Raw genomic sequence first — 22,282 nt, forward strand, 5'->3', positions numbered from 1 at the left:
CTGGACCGATGATCATGTACTTACGCGTTTCCTCTCAAACACCGACGACGTCGACAGCTCCGGAGACACAGCATCGGACACTGATCATGGGAAAAGACAAATCCCGTTCGGCCAGGTTGAAATATTCGAGCCGGAATACTCGGGCAACACGTGCCAATGATCGAAAAAAATTGCTTATTTAATATATTTAAAAAGCAAACGATGAGATATCTGTGAAATAATATAACCAAATTTTAAAAATTTATTTAGAGACGAATAGAATTATTGCGTATCAAATTTGATTGACTTTAATTAACGTACATGCAACGAAATTATGTTGAGGAGAATGATAAAGATAGCATTGAAATAATAACGACGAGATATCGAATGGTCTTTGGTTTAATATGCTACAACAGAACGGGCATTCTGAAGAGCCCGTATACAGAATACATACTTATACATTAAATTATAATTTGCAATTTATTACTATATTAAACTATATTATCAGATTGTGTACAATATATGAAGCGATCGCACTACTTAATCCAAATTTAATTCATCTTGTATTGCGATATATGGAACGCGATTATCTTATCACTAAAATTTTCTTTTACGGTCCTGCACGACATCTTATTTAAAATGATCGAAATTATTTAATTTTACAATAAATAAAAACATTAATAGACCGTAAACGTTTTTTCGCTTGATAGTTACTTTATGTGTTCCATGCACATTCACAATCCAAGTTACAGTAAAGTTTACAATTCGAGTTAAAATAAGATTCACAATTAAAATTTGTAATAAAAAGAGACAGAGAGATCAGTTTAAGCGTATGAAAGCTGGAATCTATTCTTAAAAACGTACGTAACGTCAAACCAACTTCTGGATTTTCAACACCGCTACATTATTAAAAAAAAAAAATGTTTTAGAAAAATTGATGAATTAATTTTTATAGCAATATTTAATTGCTATTCGTTATCTTTTTCTTCTTTTCTCTCTATCTCTTTTTTTGCTTTCTTCTTTCGTTAAAAAAAATATAAAAAAAATTAAAAAAAAAACAGAAACAAGCGTGGATCGATTCGAAAATGAACAATTAGTCGCCTGAGGGATATTCTAAGATGCATATCACAGACGCGATGATAAGAAAATAAAAATATATTTTATGCGATGCATGTGTGTGCGTATAAATAATGAATAAATGATTTACGCATTAAAATTGCGTCGATGATATCTCAGATTTGTACATATAATTTACATGTTGCTACTGGAAATTAAGTATGATAGTACACACCTCGTTACAGTTTTATTTGTAGATTATCGCACAGTAACTTTTTCGCGTGATTGATGTTTTAGAAAAGATGGCTACATGACTATGAATCGTAAGTACTAAAAAAATTCTTCTGGTATTAGTTTTGAAGACTGCAATGGCGTAAGGTGTATATATATATGTATATATATATATTAGAATATTATTAATTAATTAACTTTAGAAATTTATAACAATATTTAAAATAGAGTAGATTACGATAGAAAAATATATATTATACACGCTAAAAAATATATATATTAATTGCCAAAACAGCATTATTTGTGAATAAAATTATCAATTTAAATAGATGAAGAAAATCTTCACGCAATATACCCTGTTGCCAATAGTCTTCAACAGTCTCGCATATTATTAATTAAAAAAAAAAAAAATCGATGATTAGCGTAAAAAAAAGGATTATTTTTAAAAGAATAATATATCGAGTAAAAGATAATACTAGAAGGATCTCATTTGCTAGTAAAATAATTGCGATCAAAAGTGCGAAATTATCGAGCCTCCTTCAAAGTTTCGCATTCGAGACTTTTTTTTTTTTAATTACCCTGCAAAGGTACGTGAAAGAGAGAAGTAGCAACAGCGCGACATACGTCGCATAATGTTCGTCGCGGGGATGCATTCTTCTCCTTTTGCACAATGATAGTAATATCGTAATAATAAAACTTCATACATACAGGCAGAATAATCGCGTGTATGCACGACGTTTTAATTGTGGTATAGCCTTTTCTCTTTTATATATACTAGGCACTTTTAAGCTCAACTAGTTACTTTAAATACAATCGGAGTGTAAAGTCTTTATAAAAATAAAATAAATAATCTGAATAAATATGGATATACTAATATTTCATATATGTATATATGTATATACGTATGTTATGTATAATGTGGTATGTACGCTGAAAGGCAGATATGGCGACGGCAGCTAGCGAACGTGACTTCAGCGTCGTGTGCGTCGAGCTTCACATGTACCGCACGTATATACCGCGCCGGCCGGATTGCCGAAGACTGATTTTTCACATGTGCCGCGTGTATGTACCGCGCCGGCCGGATTGCCGAAGACTGATTTCTCCCCGTTTCTCTCATCCCCTGCCTCGGCCGCTTAGGGTTACGTACGATAACCGCTGTCGCCGCAGAAAACGTCATATCTGCCTTTCGGTGTACATATACATATGTGTATATGTAACACCATATTATATATAAACATGTATGTATATAAGTAATTAATAAATTATTATTAAGATTGTGAAGAATGAATTCGCTCACGAAAAAGAGGCCTTTTTAACAGCAGTTGCGAAATTTTTGTGTATATAATGCAATACTCGTGAATTTGCCCACGAAAAATCTGAAATACTGTGAGGCTAAAAATATTGTATTTTATTTGGGGCCTACACCAAGAGCAGATTTCATCCAATTAGCTCGCCGTCTGCTCAGCTTATCACTTCCCGTTTTACGTATTGTGCACATTAAGTCATAAATGTTTATACATTCGAACTATTACGACAAGCAAAATGTTACGTAAATAATTGCATTATAGAAATCGATTTGAAATTTGTAATGAGCCCTTCGTATGACATTTCCTATTTTTATCGATTGTTCTAAATCTTGTTGCGAAACAATCACTATATAATAGCAATAGTTGCCACAAATATTATTTGTACTGAGAACTAAAAATCTTGTCTTTGCTGGAAGCCAAAACCAATTAAATCGTGGCCATGCTCAAATGTTAATAATAATATCGGAAAAAAAGAACGCGACGGATATCTCGTTTTTAGATCGTAAGATAACTACGATATTTGATTATTATCTCAAAAAGTCATTTTACGTTCAGCGTTGAATAATTGTGAATTGTTGAAGCTAATTATTTTCACTTTTACTTTCTTGTATACGTATAAAAGCAAATGCACATTGTACTGCGTATTGTACGGCGGTCGTTGTGTGATATGCGAATATGTATGATTATGTGTATGCAACCGTAAATCGAAACGGCGAAAGCCAATGGATCAATCCCACCGCGGTTTTTTTTTGTTTTTTTTTTTGTTTTTTTTTTTAATCTTTGTCTCCTATTTGTTTTCCGTTCTAACAACTACCACACAAAGTGACATCGAACAGTGACATTGAAGAGGATAACGAATATGATGAGGTGTCAAGAGAATTGATGGCACTTTCACCTCAAAATGATCATACAGATTTAATATAGACATCGCGATGCGGTGTATTAGTCGGTTCGACAATATCAATCGTTACTTATCGTCCCCACCAACGAATAATCTGATCCTCCTTGCAGAAATATCTCATTAAAAGTGTGCCCATTTAGTGTTCAGATATCATGATAATCGGAAGATGATCCTCTTTTTTTTTTCTCTTTTATCCTCTTCTCCATACCATCTCAAAAAAAAATGAAGCCGTTAGGTGACTGCATCATTTATCGAGACGAAAAGTTGGACGTCCATTCTGATAGTCCTTCTCTTCGGCTTTCGCCGATCTATAGATCTTGAAGATTAGGTAGATTACAAACGTTGGCGTAGGTGCGAAAATACTTGTATCACGTATTCGAGGCCGTTCATATATTCTCGGAAAATCAGCCAGTCACGCAGATCACGGAACGTCATATCCGTCGTCGTTCGGAAATCAGGCGGCATGACATCTCGAGTGACGTCCGGTCGTGGTACTACGCTACGCTCTCCTAAAGCAACTTGGATCTCGCAGAGAACCTAAGAAAAGAAAAAGCATACGAGATATTAAAAACATTTGTAATACTCGGATAGCGCGTTTAATATGATATAATTTTTAATTAAAGATGACGTCGTTGGCAAAGATTATAAACATTTTAGGATTTTTAATAATCTACAGAAAGCAAATATAATTTTATAAATCTAAATGCTAATTTAAAATCCAATTCGATCGTATCGCAAATGTAACGAACGTACGTCCCGTAGAAACGAGAATTAAAATAAATATTAATAATTTTCATAGACGATGACGGATTTCTACAGTGATCCTTTCGACTCGATATTCTCCGAGTTGACGATACTCATAAAAAAAAAAACTAAAAAGCCGAAGGAAACTCCAATAGGAACTTGAGCGCACCCAAAGCTATTCACCGGAATGGCCGATAAAATGGCAGTTAGCAACGATCTTTAACGTCTCAACCTTTACGTAAAACGATCGTAAAAGTTGGCAAAACGTCTTTCATCGTGCTTGCGGCAACAGAAGGTAGAATAATCCAGGCTAATTGTACCGATTTTATTGTGAAAGTCCGCGGACAGCTTTTTTTTTATAACGCCATGAAAGAACGACAGATCGCGAATACTCACGGCTGGGCATAATTACTTCGGAAGATAACGGATTTGATCCTAAAGCTAAAACTTACCGCTCGAAGTTTCCATTCGGCTTCCATGAATTTCTGATAATATATAGGCTGATAATCCTTCTGGTCCAAAACGATTTGCTCCAAGCCTACGGCACACTTCTGCATGTATTCATAGGTATCAACGAGAGACGTGTTGATCTGGAAATATATAATTTCGAGGGTAACGTTAATCTCTTATCTATAATGCATATATTAAATATTATATTTATCAAAATATTTAAAAGAAATATGCAATATATTTGTAGGTTTAGACCTACGTTTTTTTTTTTTTTTAATAAACGGCTACATTTTAATAAATTGCTTAAGAATTACATAACAAATATAATTACGGAGAAGTAAATTAATATTAATAATATACGTACGTCCAATTTGTCGAGATACTCCTTATTTAATTCTTCTCCCAGTTCTTTGGGTATTTCAGATCGCGTAGACAGCCAAGCGTAATGATTTTTCTTCCACAAGTTGTGGACGCTGACGAAGTTCGTCTTGAAAGTTTGTCTGATCTGCAAAATCGTAGAAGAAAAACGTGGGCATGATTAGATGCGCCGTTTTTTCCCCGCAAAAAAGGAGCCGCGGCATCGAAGACAGATACACGACTATCAAGTTTCCTCATTGTCGTCCTCTTAGCGTATGCAATCTCGCGGAAATTTGAGAAAAATTGTTCCGCGTGGGTCTCGCTTTATCGCTATATCGCCTCTGCATATCTTTCATATTCGTTGCGCACAGGGATAGATTAAGATATATAAAATGATACGTGACTAGCATGAGTAAAATCATATCGTTGTCATTCTGTTATAGGTAATGTAATTGAGTTTATTTAATAGCAAACCGTTTGTTCAATTAATATTTCTTTATAGTACAATTATTTTTTTATTCGACACTTTTTTTTATTAAAAAAAAAAATAAATAAATAAATAAATCCTTAAGACAGAAATATGTAGGTGTAACTTAACAAAAGTACAACGCGATCACGATCCGGCAGCGTTTGGCGCTTCTGTATCTTGACAGCGGTTGCGTCTCACTGTCACTTTATATTGTCACTTCGCGAAAGGATCACGGACTGGTGCGCCGCGCTGCTCTCTTATTGTATTTCCAGGTATTCGCCAATTGTGCCGGTATTATTGCCGGCGCAAGTACCGATTCGCTCGCGTTAATTTCTCGCGGTAGCGCAGCGAAGCGACGCCACTGGACGTCAGCGAGTTTAGTCACCGATTATACGCCGTGCAACACCTCGCGTACGATCAGTCTCCCGATATCCCTCGTTCCTGGTACGATGAAAACGCAGCCGGGCGTGCGAACTGCCGCGTGAGTAACGCACGACAGTTTCGTGTCGTCGGGTTCCTCTATGCGAGAGAGCGCGTGCCACGAGCGGCGGCAGCGGCACGCTGACTTTTCGGAAATACCGGGATGGGTCAGCTAACAAAAGCCAGCTTAGTCCTTTACCCAGAAATTACTTGGAAACCCGGGCGCCGGCCGAGACACTCTAATTGTCCCATCAGGGATCGCTTACATCGGACGAGTCATTATGAATCACCCGTTGAGCCGGGAAGTGCCGCGAGAAATAGACAGCGAGGGAAACACGACTCGTATAACATATTGGCAGTCATTTCACGCGTTCTATTTTCATATCGAGATTCGATATATGAATTCGTTCCTTTGCACGTGGACGTTAAATTTCAAGAAAGATTTGATAATCGTCATTGTGACTGTTAGAAAAAAAAAGAAAAATATTTTATCACGTAATGCGTAATAATTATAGAATTTTTCTTAAACATCTTACGTCTATTTTTCGCGATCCATTGACGGTCTTGCGAGCCTTCGAGGCTATGGAGTAGGTCATCGGCCTCTTATTATGATAAACAATCGCGATATGATTCGAAAACTTAAACAACCGTCTCGCGAAAGGAGACGATAACATTTTATGTTCGTACATATTATCTAATAATTAACACATATTATTTATATTGCTGTATGTTTGATATGCGTACAAGGGAAGACGATTTGATCTCATTGATCTCGTGTCTTAAAATGTTTTCAGTCGTGATAGCGCGCCGTATGCATTTTTATCTCGGGCAGGAATGGAAATAATCGTCGTATGATATTACTCGATCGCTTACTCTCGTGCGACCTGCGAGCGCAATATAATACTTACGATCGCAAACAACATTCCTGAGAATTACACTGCCAAGAACAATGATCGGGTGGCTTGGTAAATCAAAAACTAATTTAATTGCATATCGCGCCGCGAAAAGAATGGATTGATTTTCACGTGTAGTTACGAATTCGCGTGCAGATTAATGATAACTGGACGATATAAACGGGCCGATTCAAGTAGGAGACGAGCGTACGTGGACGGCAAATGGATTTCGAAGGCGCGACGGTGGCGGAAATTCGTGGCTGGCGAGGGTAGCCCATAGAAAGGCGGCGTCGCGGTAGTCATTCATTAAATTCATTCTCTCGTTATAGCATGCCCGATCTCGTGTACCTGCGGGCACTCGCGCGCCGATCGGTGATCGGCTCTTCTCACGCCCCGGTCGTTACGAAAGCGTCCAAGAGAATACAAAGATATCTTTCGGGCCCTATATCGAAAAATTTTAAATACTCACGGGCGGTTAGCCACCAATTGCGTCAGCGACTCGGTTACCGCTAATAATAACGAGGTCCACCGCAAAGTTTCCTAAGCTTAGGTATACGTGTATACGTATAATGGTGAACCTGATGGGTAATTAAATGAAATTTTAGGGTAATTTTGTGTAAGCAATCCTCTAATAAATACATTAGCGAAACCTACGCGGCGTGTTCTACCTACAAGAGGAGCTCTCCGGTGAGCCCGGCCCCGTTCGTCCGCCTTTCCTCCTTTCAGGTGCCGAAAAGAACTCGTTTTCATCGTCGCGTTTTATGATGTGTTAGTTACATTCACGTGGTGACTCTCAGTCCGCTCGTGAATCGATACGCCGGCAATCTCGGTTTTAATGCGACACGGAAAACGGCGCGACGCTGGAAGTCACGAAGTTTCGAAACAATTACCGTGATCTTTGTTTCACGCTTCGAAGCGCTTGAATATTCTTCACACATTTTCGCCGCGAGATATATAAATACGGAGAGAGATTGCGAGAGCGGGAACGAGCACGGGAAAGGTGGTAAAGCGGAACAAAAAGGGTAGAATGAAAGGAATTGTCGCTAACAACCACTGGCGGCGGACAAATCTGTGGCGCGGGTCTTTTGTGCCTCGTAAAAGTCTCGTCGGCCACACTGGAGCACGAATAATCGTAAAACCGGGCTGGAAGCTGGCAGGAAGTAGGCTGGCAAGAATAGGTATGGTCTCCGCGCGGCGCTGCCGAGGACCCGTCAAAATCAATTAGCCTTTCAGTCTTTCTTCTAGCGCGGCTTCACCGCTGCACTGCTTATTAGAAGTTATAAAATTTCGGTATGACTGCTTCGAGAGTCGATCAAATGGTTCACGATATCGATACATCTTATGAGAATATATATATATATATATTTTTTTTTTTTATGGACTCGATAATTTTTTAATATCGTTTGTATATTTTAAGTTACGTCGTATTGATTATATTGATTCTTTTAATTCTTAGATTTCTCTCGACCGAAAAGAAAAATGAAAATGGAAATGTGTCAGCTTGTAATATTAATTTTTTAGTAATATGTACATATATGCAAATTCGTTTTTATAACATTTTTTCATAAGATAAATTGAGGATCGCGACGGTTATTCGGAAAATATGTGATCGCGTAAAAGGACGACCTGAGTGAACGTAAAAATACGGCAGTATATACCACGATAGGAGATATGTGTCGTATATCGAAGCAAATACATGCACTAGCAGGCTGTATATCCGGTCTGCGCTTTAGTATGCAGGCAACGTGCCAGTGTAGCGTATAGGTGTCTATACGCGGTGGAGAGGGACAGCTTCCGATTCTGATTTATTGGAATCCTTCGCTTCCGATATATTATCTGATTCCTTCACGTACCGCCGTCTGCATACGCGCGAAACCGTACGCGTTGCCTATCGTCATCGCAATTTGCTGCAAATTGCAGACGGTTGAACTCGATTTATAAATTATTCACAAGCGCCATTAAAAAAAAAAAAAAAAGAAAGAGAGATAAATTATCGCGCACGACAGAAGAATAAAAATTTAAAGACAAAGCGAGTAGATGAAATGCAACGGATAAATCTAAGATCGCGTTTCAGATGATTGCGCTTTAAAGATTTTCAATTATTCCGTATGCCTCTTGGAAGAATAATTTCCATCAGTTGCAAAGTCCGCCGGAAACATTCTTTGGCGTTTGCGCCACGCGGGCGGGAGATACATTGGCCGTGAGATTTCCGCTGTTCCCGGTATCCTTGGCTAATCAACTCCTTTCTCTCCCTGTCGGCGGACGGCCTACGCTGAACCGATAACGAGTGTTGGACGGTGAAGACACTGGACCACCAGACAGTGTGTCGCCGTAAGTCGATATCAGTGGAAGAAGGCGCTCCTAGGGGCTCTTAGCCTTGCCGCAGAGTCCAGAGTCGAGCGGAGTCGAGCGGAGAGGAGAGAAACTTGATTCTTCCCTGTCATCATGTTCAGCTATGACTTCATTCCTTTTCCATGCCACCTTCTGTATGTCGCAAGTGGCAAGGTATTTACACGTGCGCGATTTTATTGTCTTTCTTGCGAAGGGTAGCAACGCGGAGTTGCGGCCGTGTATGATATCGGATTATGCACTGACTGAGAAAACGGCGGCATCCGGTATCATCGCGCGATGATGTAACGGGAATGCTTTTTAACCGTCTTCAGCCGAAGCCCCGGGGCGAAACGGACCCTATAATGCGAAGAGGCAGAAATACCCTTTCTCGATGCACGCGACGAATGCTAATTTACTCGGTCATATACTCGCTTTGCCTAGGTAAACACCATCCGCGCGAGTGGAGGATGGTCTTTGTCTGGTTTAAACTGATGTTGTTCGCCGGTCAATCATGAGCGTTTATTTCTCGACATTATCCGGCGAAGCATAATTATTTAAGAGTCAATGATCGTCACTTTCTCTTTCCTTTTGCTTTTTGGTAATTCTAAATTTTCGTAATTTAAAAGTCAAAATTTTATTTTTGATTGAAATACGAAGCAAAGTGAAGCTGCGCTTCCAGTAGATTGCACATAAAAATATAAGATTATTATTCATGAAGAACAGATGAAATTTGGAATGCGAAGCATCACCTCCGTTTCTGCGGTTTTCGAGTTAATTTCTTTTTTTGGATTGCTTCTAAAGAGAAACCTTGAGAAACCGCTCGGGTCTGGTGCGTGATTTATTGTCCTTGGCCATAGATAATAAGGTACACGATTGGTTGGGAAGATTCTTTCGAAACAAAAATTTCTCGCTATGTATTCATTTGCCTCATAAAATCGATTACTATTTTTTTAAATTCAAAGTACAGCGAAACTTTAAAAAGTATAATATTTGAATAATTAAAAAAAATTATTAAATAAATCTACATCTAAATAAAGATTATTTAATTTAATACGTCTAAGAATATAAATTTACCAAAATTTAATTTTAATCCTGTGTAAGAAAAATTTTTTTTTGAAATAAGAACTATCGAAATCAAGTTTCTATTCATTATTAATTTTGCAAATTTAAACCTATCACATTTATATTACGTTAACTTTGATATGCATATATATAATTTTTATATTAAACAAAATTAATTAATAAAATAATTTTTTTTTTTAATAATATACAAACGCAATATAATTTACAAAATTTGGAACTTCTTTAAAGATTTATGAGACTCGTGAAACGTTTACGATCGAACGTTCGGATGACCGGAAGTACTACCATAACTACCTTCCGCTCGAGGTTCCCTCACTCCATCTGATTCCCTCCCAGAAGTCATGTCCCATAATTATTGGAAAATTGATAGGCTTAATTTTTCAATGAAGCTCAATATCAACAATATATACAGAATCGACGTGAATTACGGCACGAACGGAAAGAAGATGTGCGGCGAATATTTTCAAAGAGGACCGACAATGCGAAAACGAGAGAAATATTTATGCGCATTCTGTTTCTGTCTGTACTTACAAAATCGTCTCTAAAATGTTTTGCGTGCCTCAACGCTGTTTCCGCTTGGAGTACTATTTGAATTAGGAGATCATGGTCCTCCAACTGAGCAATATCTGGATTGGAGCCGTTTGTACGTAGATTCGTGGAGACGCCACAGGGATTCACCCACTTCATATCATTCGTTTTGTTCGAGGAATTCATTACCGGAGCGGTGTGCGCCGACAGCACTAGTAAAATTACCAACGCACTGCTTAACCCTGGAATCAAAAATAAATTTTTAAATTCTTGTTCTATAATAATCATTATTACACGTTATAATTAAATTTAGTCAGAATTAAATTCGCTTTGTTATATTATTTAAATGTCGTTTTAATAACTGGCTAAAAATTTTAATTAACTATTTAAATGTCCGCGTCTCGCAGAATAAATTGCAATCGTATTAGAAAGTGCGTAAATTTGTCGATTAACTCGAGCAATCAATTTTCGAAGTGTTAATATATATATACATTATGCTTTTTATTCCTCTGCATATTGTACACTTCATAAAATTGTATGTGCAATATTAAGTTCTATAAAGATTGTGGAAACAGTTACATTAATATAGTTCCATCGAAGATCCAACAAATTGAATGCCATGGACCCATTCCGCGGTGAAGATTAACTTGCGTAGGGGCATCATTAACGGAATTGTCTGAGTCTTGAAAGAAAGAAAGAAAGAAAGAAAAAAAAAAAAAAGAAAAAAAAAAAAAGAGAGGAAAAATCGAAGACTGTTCAATGTTAAATGGTAATCAGGATTTGACGTGAGAGCCGCGAGATGCCTACGTGAAATTATCATCGAGCTTCCGGCTCATTGGCCCTCCGTTTCCACCCTCGGGGATTCGCTCGTCGATAGTAAGCGCCTAAATGGTAGATTCCGATCGGGACCGTCTTATGATCATCCGGCCGTTTCAAGATCACCGCACGTCGAATTACGTCCCCGCGAATTCGTCGTCGCATTATTACGCGAGTTACGACCCTTGATGAGGGGCCTCAGATCACGTGCAGCGGTACGACGACAAACCATCAACAGTTGCGCGTACGCATTTGAAGGATGTATAACGACGGGAGGCCACCGCATACGATGTGTTGCCTGTATTTAATCCATGTCTCTCCCTGCCTGTCGTTCTTCGCTGCGGTTTCGAGGAGATCTCAAAAAATCGAACGATGCGCTGAACACTTCTAAGTGAAACCGATTTCACGTTAAACCACTTTTCGTAAAGTACCGACGTTCTTTCAATATTATTCGATATTGGCAATTCAATCGGTAACTTGAGCATATATACATATATTGCGATCGTAATGAAAGACTGTTTTTTTTTTCATTATTAATTAATTAATCTGATAATATTCTGTAATTCATTGTTAGTTGTGCTAAACGAACAAGCGCGCGAAACCCGAATACCGGAGGTGTGCGGTACCTATCCGTGGGCGCTAACGAATTTAATTTTAATGTGCATGAACGCATGATGAAGCCGACGGACGCGCCGTACAAACGAAGGGAGACAGAAATGCAGACGGAAAAAGAGCGAGATGTAGAGAAAACGAGGAGTGGGACGGGGTATGGGGAGACGCCTCGAACACTTAACGCATATTAATGAGCGGCTCTTAAGTGCGTTCTGCGTTGCGATGAGAGAGCAATTTGCCGCAGGGAAGTTTGCGCCCCAAAGTGACGACGCAAAACCGTGTCGACCAACGACGGCGATACGTTGCTGTAATTTTCAAAGCGAACACGCTACAATTTTTTATTAAATTAGTTAAAACCAATCGTAAAAAACGCGAACGGGCATAAGTTGCATAATATGTGAAACTTTGATCGACAGTTTTTTTCTTTTTTTCCAAGGCAATAATTATATTTAATACATATTTTAATTTAGATCCCACAATCGTCCGTGCGTAATACGTGAAATGAAAAATTAAGCACATTGAAATTAATTCATCAATTAGTTGAATAATATTTGTCGACGTATTGACGGAAACGTATTTTTGTACTATATTTTTAGCACAGAAAAAAACAATTAAGATGAAGAAAAAAGGAATATTCTCTCGAAAGAGTAACAATCCTGGCGGAAAACGTCCAATTAATATCTGCTAATGATCTTAGGTGAAACACGTGTTTACTTACAATATATTTTTCGTTCATATACCGCTTTTCGCCCATATAAAAGATTCTATCTCGAGAAACAGCCAATCGCAAGTATTTTTATCGCGCCGCAAAGCTCGCAAGTGATCCACGTAAATGATCTCGGCTATCCAACGAACGTATATCTCCTTACTCGTCGCGCAAAGACATCGTTTACTTTCTCTTGTTTCTTTAATTACTTCACCATCCTTTTTTCCCCTCCGTCATTTAATTGCTATGCGATTAGTGCTTCACGATCGGTCAAATTTGCCAGCGGAGAAAGGGATACAATGATATAGATATACTTTCAAACCCGTTCTCATTCTTGAGAAGAAATTCAAAAGCAAAGTGCGATCTTGTCGCACGAAACCTATATTGTCGCATTTACCTAATCCAGGAACTACGCGCCGACAATTTAATTGTTTTTCGCAGAAATACGTCAATATGCCGCGTGATGCAAAAAAAAGAAAAAAGAAAAAACAAAACTATTGTTCTCGGTGTACTAAAATATACTTTAATATATGCGTATTTGAAAAGCAATCTTTTTACCCGTATATACAATATATATATTTGTTAACTCGTTAAACAACAAGTATTTTCTAAATTTACTCAATATTTAAAGTATTATCTTAATTTGCTTACATGTTTAAATGAACACTATTCTTGTACATACAATTATTAGTTTACCGTTCAAAGTAAGTCAGTCAAAAATAGAAACGGCAAATGGATAGGCTACGCCGTCATTTTACCCTCCTTTTTACTTTCCCTGGTACTGTCTACATATCGCTCGATACCGCGCGGGCCTACCTCAACGACGACTCAACGGCGGCGTTCCATCGAAATTCCTAAGAACCCGCGGTCGCGTTGAAAAAAGTATGGCGCGCAAAGCCGGTGAACACCGGTGCAAAGCGCATCTCTGCTGTCGGCCAACAAGAAAGACGGTGAAAAATGCGGTAATGACGTACTGTCCTCGCATTGCTCGCGACAATTATACCCCATTACGCCCGACCCGCTACTCCCTTTTCTTCCGTTCGTGTCTACGGCCCGAAGCACGTTGCGGTAGGTCGTAATACGTAGCGCGCATATACGTTTGACAATTTATTATAGATCACGCTTTATCAAACTCTCCCCATTGTCGTAAAAGCAGCCAAGTTGTCGCTGCCGTTGTAAATATAAAGTTGCATAGGTAATCGATTCGTTTCGAAAGGTTCCGCCTCGTTAAAGCATGACAGCGACAAAATGTCATGCATCATCTTTAATTTCCAAGTACAAAAGTATCCGGGGCGTTTAGCCGATGATGCTTAAAAGATGAACTTCGAGGCTCGTCTTTTCATGGTTCGTAGAACCTGAGGATTTAAAACCACCTGTAGGACCCTCGCTATTCAACAGGTGGGCGGACGGAGGCAAATATACCGCACGTTCTGGCACGTGCCGTGTTTTGAATTCATTCCGGGAAATCCAGAGCTCCCTATTATACATCCCTCTCGATTTTACTGAGAAATTTAGGAAAGGCTGATAAGAACGGTGAACGAAAACGCGTACAGATTTAAGATTCGCGAGCTTGTAAACGAAGAATCGATAAGGAGGACCGACCGTTACAAAGTGGATGACTAATACGTTCATCGGCATGCTCGAAAGTGACGTCAAAGAGAGAATGACATGAGCGACAATGAACCGAATAAAAAAAAAAAAAAAAGAAAAGTGTAGTATCACATTTGTATTGCACATTACAATTTTTATCTCACTCGTACGCACGAAAAGCAAAATAAAGTGTTACATATTTTTATTCGATTAAAATCTCATATCGCAATACTGCTTGAAATTAATTAGAAAACTAATGAAAAATCTATTTATGGAATTTTAACAGTAATGCTTATAAATCAGAAGCATGTTTTGCATCATTATATAAAAGATTTTAATAACATAAAAGAATAGAATCGTATAATTATCTAAAAGAGTTAATATTAGAACTCTTGTAAGTTAATGAAAAAAAAAAAAAAAAAAAGAAAAAAAAAAATTTAAGTGTTCTATTGAAAATTAATTGAAAATAAAACTGCCGCATCTTGTAGACCGACGAGTACACTTCTAATCTGACGTTTTCATAATACTTATCGCGAGACGAGCACCGTTCAATGATTAAGGTTTCGAGACACACGCGGGTTTTACCGTCAGGTCATGATTCGCTCCGGGTGCAGATTCACGAGTCATAATCAGGTCGATGTTAGCCAAGTAATAGGATTCGCAAGTTCTACTTTTACACACGAATCGGTATTCCACATTTCGAATTATGACTAACGTGTAGAAATTGACTAGAAATGTTTAAGTGAATCCTAGTGATACTGCCGTTCATGTCAATAGATATACTTGAGAAGTCGGTTTATATATTTCCGCATCGGTGTTACGAAAGGTCAACAAGGAGTGAGGGATATAAACAACTGACTCGATGCAAATGAAGCAAATCCCGATATGATTTCTAAATCAATTCGGAGAAAGCCTTGCAATCGGAAAGAGGATGCAACTTTTATATTGACAACGGCCACGCCGCGAAGATAGAATCGCACGGCGCCACAGCCGAAATGTTGTTAAAATAATTACGTAATACGTTTTGCTGCATTATCACAATCTCAAATTAATTGATAATTCAGTGCCCGTACAAGAGTATAACAAATGTATTTTTTTTTCAAACGATAATGCTCATATTACGATTCATTTTTCACGTTACACTGAAATAATATATATGTATATATATATATTTTTTTTTATCTTTAACGCAGCTATTTTTTAATATATATATATGAAAGTCGTTAATCAATTTCCGTTTGTAATAAATATTAATTGTGCAACGGCAGCATTTATTTACGCAATCTCAATTATTGTTGGTAACATTAAAATGCGCGGTGCTATTTAGCGTTGTGTGTATGTACGATGGTAACTTTGACTTACTTAGAGATTTGAGTATTCTGAAGGATGCGTTAGAACGTCGTGTTCTCCGGTTGTGATAAAATGTTGGGATGAGGTGCAAGTCACTCTTTTTTTCTCGTTTAAGCGTTTTCGCGGTTATCGTTTTGACATGACGATAATGACGTCGCGCTACGGTGTCGTCCTGATATTTGATCTGCGGCGACGATGAGATCGTAGTCGGTGGCTCCGACAGCAGCGCGTTGACTCGCATAGCATGGTCATGGACCCGGTGGGACGTAGTCCTCTGATCGCGGGTGAGTATGCTCTCTATTGGCATCGGTTGACTCTCTATTGTATTCTTCACAGTCATCATGATCGCATAACACTATCACGCAGGCACTCGCGAACGCACAGCCTCGAGGCAGGAGTAATACCGGTGTGTATCCCTCACGGATCTCTTCGCGTCAGAGATATATGCGATAGATGCACGTGCGTTATATACATATATATCTATAGATGTATGCAGACATTGATATCGCGAATGATGCGTGTGCGTTCCAGCGTATTCTCGCACGATTCAGCACCGATTGCGATCACTTAAGGGGTTGTTACAATCGAAAAACAGTCTGCACAGATTCACAATCCGTTTGGCACTGGTCCCAGCACACGCGATGCACTGATTCTTATATGAGGGGGGTAGGGGGGTTGTGGGATCCTGAGAGAGAAAGAGGGGAGGGCAGGGGGTGGGTGCTTGATAAGGTGGCGGGGATACTTAAAGAGAAGAAAAAGTATCAGAGGGATACTCTGTTAAGGGGTGGCCCTCTTACGTTTTTCTTCATTTTTCTTTCTTTTTTTTTTTTTCTTTTTACGGTTCTCCTTGTTTGGTCGTCTCTTTCACCGTTACTTCTCTCCTTCTAATTGTTTTCTTTTTCTATCGTTTCTCACGCCTTCACGAGATTATATTTCACTTTCTAATTGAAAAGATAAGTATACTTTCGAAAGATACTGGGCGGTCACTGAACGACTTACGTCGTATCTGAAGTTGAAAAGCGCGGCCAATCAAACGAATAGACCAGAATAAGAAGGCGGGCGAAACATTTATTTGTTTGTCGCCAATAGGAGTCTTGTCCGCAGGAGAATGGTACTAGAGTCGTCTATCCGTCTACCTTGGACCGTACGTAGATCACCTCTCACTGTCGTACAGTTTTTATCTATTTTATTTCCTTTCGTCCCCTTTTCTTCTTCTTTATCCTTTACTTTCTTCCTTCCGCCCTTTTTCTTTCTATTCGAACGTAACTCTTTCACTCTCTCTATCACCTTGTGCGCCCCCGGTGTATGACTGTCAGTGTATGGTACTGGCCACTCCGTCGACCGGTGCCTATATACGATTGTAAAGTCACCGAAGCACGTGGCCCGCACCCCGCTTTCGGCCAATCCTCCCACCAGCCTCGCTCTTCCTCGATCACCCGCGCTTGGTTGCTCACCTCTTCTCGTCTTGTATTCTTCCTCCTTCTCTTCACCGTCAACGTCGCCTCCACCGCCACCTCCTTCGTCCATCATCTCTTCCCTTCTCCTACACGTTAGTCCTCCAACACGATTTCTACCCCCCCACCATTAAGATCTAGTGGTTCAGGACTTCGCGACTCATTCATAACTCCCCGCGACCAACTTGGTATCCCCTCTTAATCTGTCCCCACTATGTGTACGTAGTAGATGATAGTCACCCAACGATGGTCACCTAACGTCGACTCACGGTCGATCTGCCGTACATTGTAGTTTCACATCTCGAGCCTCTCTGGTGAAGTCTGAATATTGCGACTGGATGCTGGGAATTATTGTACTTGACAATAATTTCGAAAAATTTATTTGAATCTATGGACCGTAAAAAAAAAAATGACGCACACACTCGTGCACAATTTTATTACTTTATAATTGTCCTTGATAACAATATTTAATTTAACAAATTATTATTCCTATTTCGATCTTTAATTTTTTTACTCGCTCTATTTTATTTCGTTAATGTATATAAGAATAAAAATTCTTGGTACAAGATTTTATTTCAAAGAAAAATTTCATTCAAGAGAAATATGAAGTATTTAGAGAAATTAATTTAATAAATCTCTTTTCCGGATGATAAAAGAAAAAAAAAAAAAAAAAAGAAAAAGAAAAAAATTGAATTATAGGAATGTTTTATTTTTATCATAATTACGCGAGAGATATCCTCGTGAATGCTTTTATAATCTTTATATTACAGAAACGTCCGTAATTGATTCATCATAATTAACTCTTCGCAAAAACGGTAACGTATAAATGTTACTGATATAATAAGTTTGTCGATAAAGGTAATTGTAGCATAGGAACATTCCGTCTGTAGAGATGAATGTGTGCGTCAGTAACCCGACCATACGCGCGATTCTGCTAATTGTCGACGAAGGCGTGACACGACTCGTTATCCCCGGTCAGGAATCTCGTACGTCCGTAGCATCGTTATCATTGCGAGAAGTTCATGGCATTAATGAACGATGTTAATAATGGTAAGTCGCGATTCTTCGTCACGAAAACGTCAGTACGTGTACATATATTTCTGCAGACATAACAATGATGCCGATAGCATTCGCGATGACGTTAATAGTAATTATTACGACGCTTTTGCTGTTCCCCTAGATGACACCGTCGTTGCCGTATCTTCGCTTCGTCGGATTAAAAAAGATCTTCAGAGTCAAGGTTTACTGCGTAAGTGCAAACATCGCTGTTTACACGTGCATATGTGTTTCTTTCACTTTATTTAAATCATAGAGATTTTACACTCTTCATTGGAAACGTTCATCGGCGTCTGTTATAATCTTGACTCGTAAATTGCGTACGTCTAATTCTCTTCCGTCACGGTTGTACGGTCAATCATCGTAGGATTAATTTTCGAAATTAATTTTTCAGAAATGAATCAAAGTGCACCTTTTTGCAAAAAGTTTTCCACCTGATTCAGGAGTTCCCCTCCTGCGATTTAATTTTTCTCACCGCAGCGCACGTACTCCCCACTCAAAACTTCGTATCCTCTTTTACCTCCCACTTAAAGTCAATGATGACGTCTCCTTTCACTAGCTCTTGAATGCTTACGTACATCTATACCTCAGTATTAATGTTCGAAGTATGCGCGTCTATGACAAATCCGTTGCACGTCTAAAAGGATTTTCTCGGAATGCAGAACGTATCCTGAGGACTAGATAGAATTTTAACCGAGAAATATTTTCGGAGAATCTAGCCCATTGGCCCGGATGCGGTTAATCACAGTCGGACGAAGAGATCTCAAAGAGATTTTTAATCGGTTATTACGACGAAGTTTATTATATATAACGCACGCGTTTGACATTTGCATAACATGATAAATTAATTGTAACGATTGTATAATCTTCGGGGCAATGATGTAGAATGTATTTCTGCCTAATTAATGATTAAAGATGCTATTAACGAGATTTGTTAAAAAAAAATTTTTTTTTAATAGACATATGTTTTATATGCAGACACTTTTTAATACAATGTACGACTTGCATCAGCAGTCACTTGACAAAGTTGCGAATTAAACATGTGACACTTGTAGATCTAAAGTCTCTTATTGCATCACGTAACGTAATCGATGAGTAATGCAATAGGTTCTTTAACAAAGTTACTTAAATTTTTGATTTATTTTCTATTTTAATCAAATTTTTTATATTTTCTGATTTAAATGTTTATAATTTTACTGAAAACACACTAAGATAATGAGTAATTGTCTTTATAATTTCTTGAATCATAATGGGTTTGCAAAAATATTGTAATAAATAATAAGTGTTTTAGTTTCTTATATATTGATTAATATCGTCATTTTTTGTTCTTCCTAGTAACGTGCTAGTGGAATCCGATCGTGTCAATATCAATTATTGCCTACATAGATGAAATCGGTAAAACTCATAAGTTATTATTTATTAATTACAAAGCAACACAGTTCATAGCACGAAGATATCGATGTCGGAAGGGTCTTTAATAAATGACCTAGATTGACATATTATTGTCGACGAATTAAATCGATAAGAAGAAAATAAAGAATCTCTCAAAATTTGTTACAAGCGACAATTAGTACCTATCGAATAGTGTCTTTCTATACTTCGTCAGAATCGTCAGAATCAGAACGAGAGGCCACGCGATACGTAAAAAAAAATTCTTTCCTGTTTTTATAAGCTTAAATAATTTTCGTTGTTAAATAACATTAAGTTCTCTGTGCAATATTCCATTACTTTAAATTGATAGAAGATTAAAACCTGGAATATGCAGACGCTTAATTCTCGCGAAAACTTCTCTTATATTTTCATCGTAAAATATATGTTACTGCACCTTGCTCTATCATTTTTTATTAATCGTATGTAGCACACGGCGCCGGCGCGCTCCCTTCTTCGAACGTACGTGATTTCCTAATGAGAATGCAAGAATAACATCGCGTCATATATCGAAAATGTAGATAGCGCACTTCAGCAATTTTCTGGTAAAAGTATTATTCAGTAGGCGACTTCAATTGAATTTATATTATGTATATATTACTATCCCGAGAATCCCAATATTTTAATGACAGATGGCACACATAAAAAAAAAAAGAATTAAAATTTTTGTTATTCAAATTCGTAGCTTTATGCCCGATTTTCTTCACGCAAATTATGTTTGCTCTAAATATAGCATCTAATTGTCTTAAATAGATACGTTTGTGTTTTAAGAAATCCGCCGTGATTCGTGACGACAATATCATTTGTACATATTTTCTCTCAGTAATACGAATGCGTTTCCTTCCGTTTACCGCGGGGTTAGACAGTGTTAAGTGGTGACTAGATCGAGTTTACGCGGAAAACGCACGCGGTCGCGTGGCTCGTAAGGAATAAATATAATGGGAGGCCAAGCGAAAGGCCCTGCTTAAATTAATGAGTCAATGTGATCATTGTTTCGTTAGAAACGCACGCTTTTTTCCCCGAAAACAGAGTGCGCGATGCGTACGCGGGCGGCGTGTGACGAATCTATCCTTGCCCGGCTTCTACAGGATTGACACATAGAACTCGTTACTTATGGAAATTAGTCTAATTTCGTATCGCAGTTGACCATTATGCTCATAGTCACGCATCAACGCATAATGCCCATCATCATAACCGATAATCACTTCGATGGAAATACAAGAGGAGAATCGCGGGAATTGCGCGCTGCGAACACGTGCACAACGCCGGGTATCTAGATATTTCTCAAGGTAAATGAGCTCAAAACCGTAATGCAAACACATCAATGTAACGAAAATTGCGAAATAGATTTATCAGACTTTATATAAAAAAAAAGACAAAAAAAATATCTAAAATAATATCTCGTAAAATATAATTTCGCGCACAGAAGCGTTTTAAGGTATGTAATCGAAATCTCAGTAAAAGGAACGTCCATAAAAAAAATTTTATTTAATTTAATAATTGTCTTGCGCTTTAAATCTTATTTCGACTGTAACAGATAACACCTTAATTCAGACGGACAAATTTATGGGTGTTTGAGTTTAAAAGAATTAATGGATTAGAATTATTTATGACAATTGTTATTACGGTAGCCTTATAATTTATGAATTGTAAATATCTAGCAATGCTTTCTATTGTGTTTTTCAAGCGATTACCTGCTTCCGGACGACTTGTACTTTGAAAGATTTCACTTTGTGTGCAAATACTTAAAATGCCTTTTGACAGATATACAGGTGGGTGGCCGAAACATTTGGAAGGAAACTGAAGGTTAAGAAAGAACAAAAACATAATGAGATAAATGGAAAGTACAACAGCCGACATATTTTTAGCCTAATTCATTTATTTTTATCTAACAACAAAAGCGACGTATGAGGACGGCTACTTTGAGAAATGCAGCGGTGTGATGACACCGAAATGTTTCTTTTGTAGCTTTGAAAATTTGAAGGCGTGATGAATCTCTTTTAGGCACTCTGTCTATTTTCATTCATTTGGTTGTTTTATCTTATTAAAGCGAGTAGTTAATTTTTGCAATTAAAATTATTTTATATATTACTTTATTTCCACGTCGATAGTGTTTATAAGAGGGGAATAAGATATTTATAACAGTTGCACGTTTATGATTATTTGCATAATCGGCGTGGCGCTCTGGATTTCTGGCGTATGAATCATTAATTCTAAAAGCAATGAGGCTTGCAAGGTTTTGAGTCATTAACAAAACAACTAATAGAATATTTCACGTACATTTCGCGGACATATGTTCGGGATGCATTTTGTGGTTAATCGAATGCGGTAACCATGCGGAAGAAAATACATGAAGGATCTCAATTCGCAACCGATTAAGATTTTGAGCGCGGCATGACGCGAGTAAGCGTATTCGAGGCGCGTACGAGATGCGTGCGCTAAAAAACATCATTTAAGTCCGAAGTGGAAAAGACGGGGTATAACTTTTTGAAAGAGGCAATTATCGATTCGTGTGGTCCCT

At 38.0% G+C, this 22,282-nt stretch overlaps 1 protein-coding gene across 1 annotated transcript; it reads right to left on the reverse strand.

Moving 5' to 3' along the window:
• Nucleotides 1–1,010: 1,010 nt before the first annotated feature.
• LOC139113496 (uncharacterized) lies at nt 1,011–16,511 on the reverse strand. Its single transcript, XM_070674714.1, has 5 exons — nt 15,836–16,511; nt 10,753–10,991; nt 5,033–5,173; nt 4,671–4,808; nt 1,011–4,011 (listed from the first exon to the last, which is right to left on the reverse strand). The coding sequence occupies exons 1-5, from the start codon at nt 16,164–16,166 to the stop codon at nt 3,808–3,810; spliced, it is 1,053 nt and encodes a 350-aa protein (XP_070530815.1). The 5' UTR covers nt 16,167–16,511; the 3' UTR covers nt 1,011–3,807.
• Between the last annotated feature and the right edge of the window lie 5,771 nt (nt 16,512–22,282).

This window comes from Cardiocondyla obscurior, linkage group LG02, assembly GCF_019399895.1.
Source record: "Cardiocondyla obscurior isolate alpha-2009 linkage group LG02, Cobs3.1, whole genome shotgun sequence".
Taxonomy (NCBI): Eukaryota; Metazoa; Arthropoda; class Insecta; order Hymenoptera; family Formicidae; genus Cardiocondyla; species Cardiocondyla obscurior.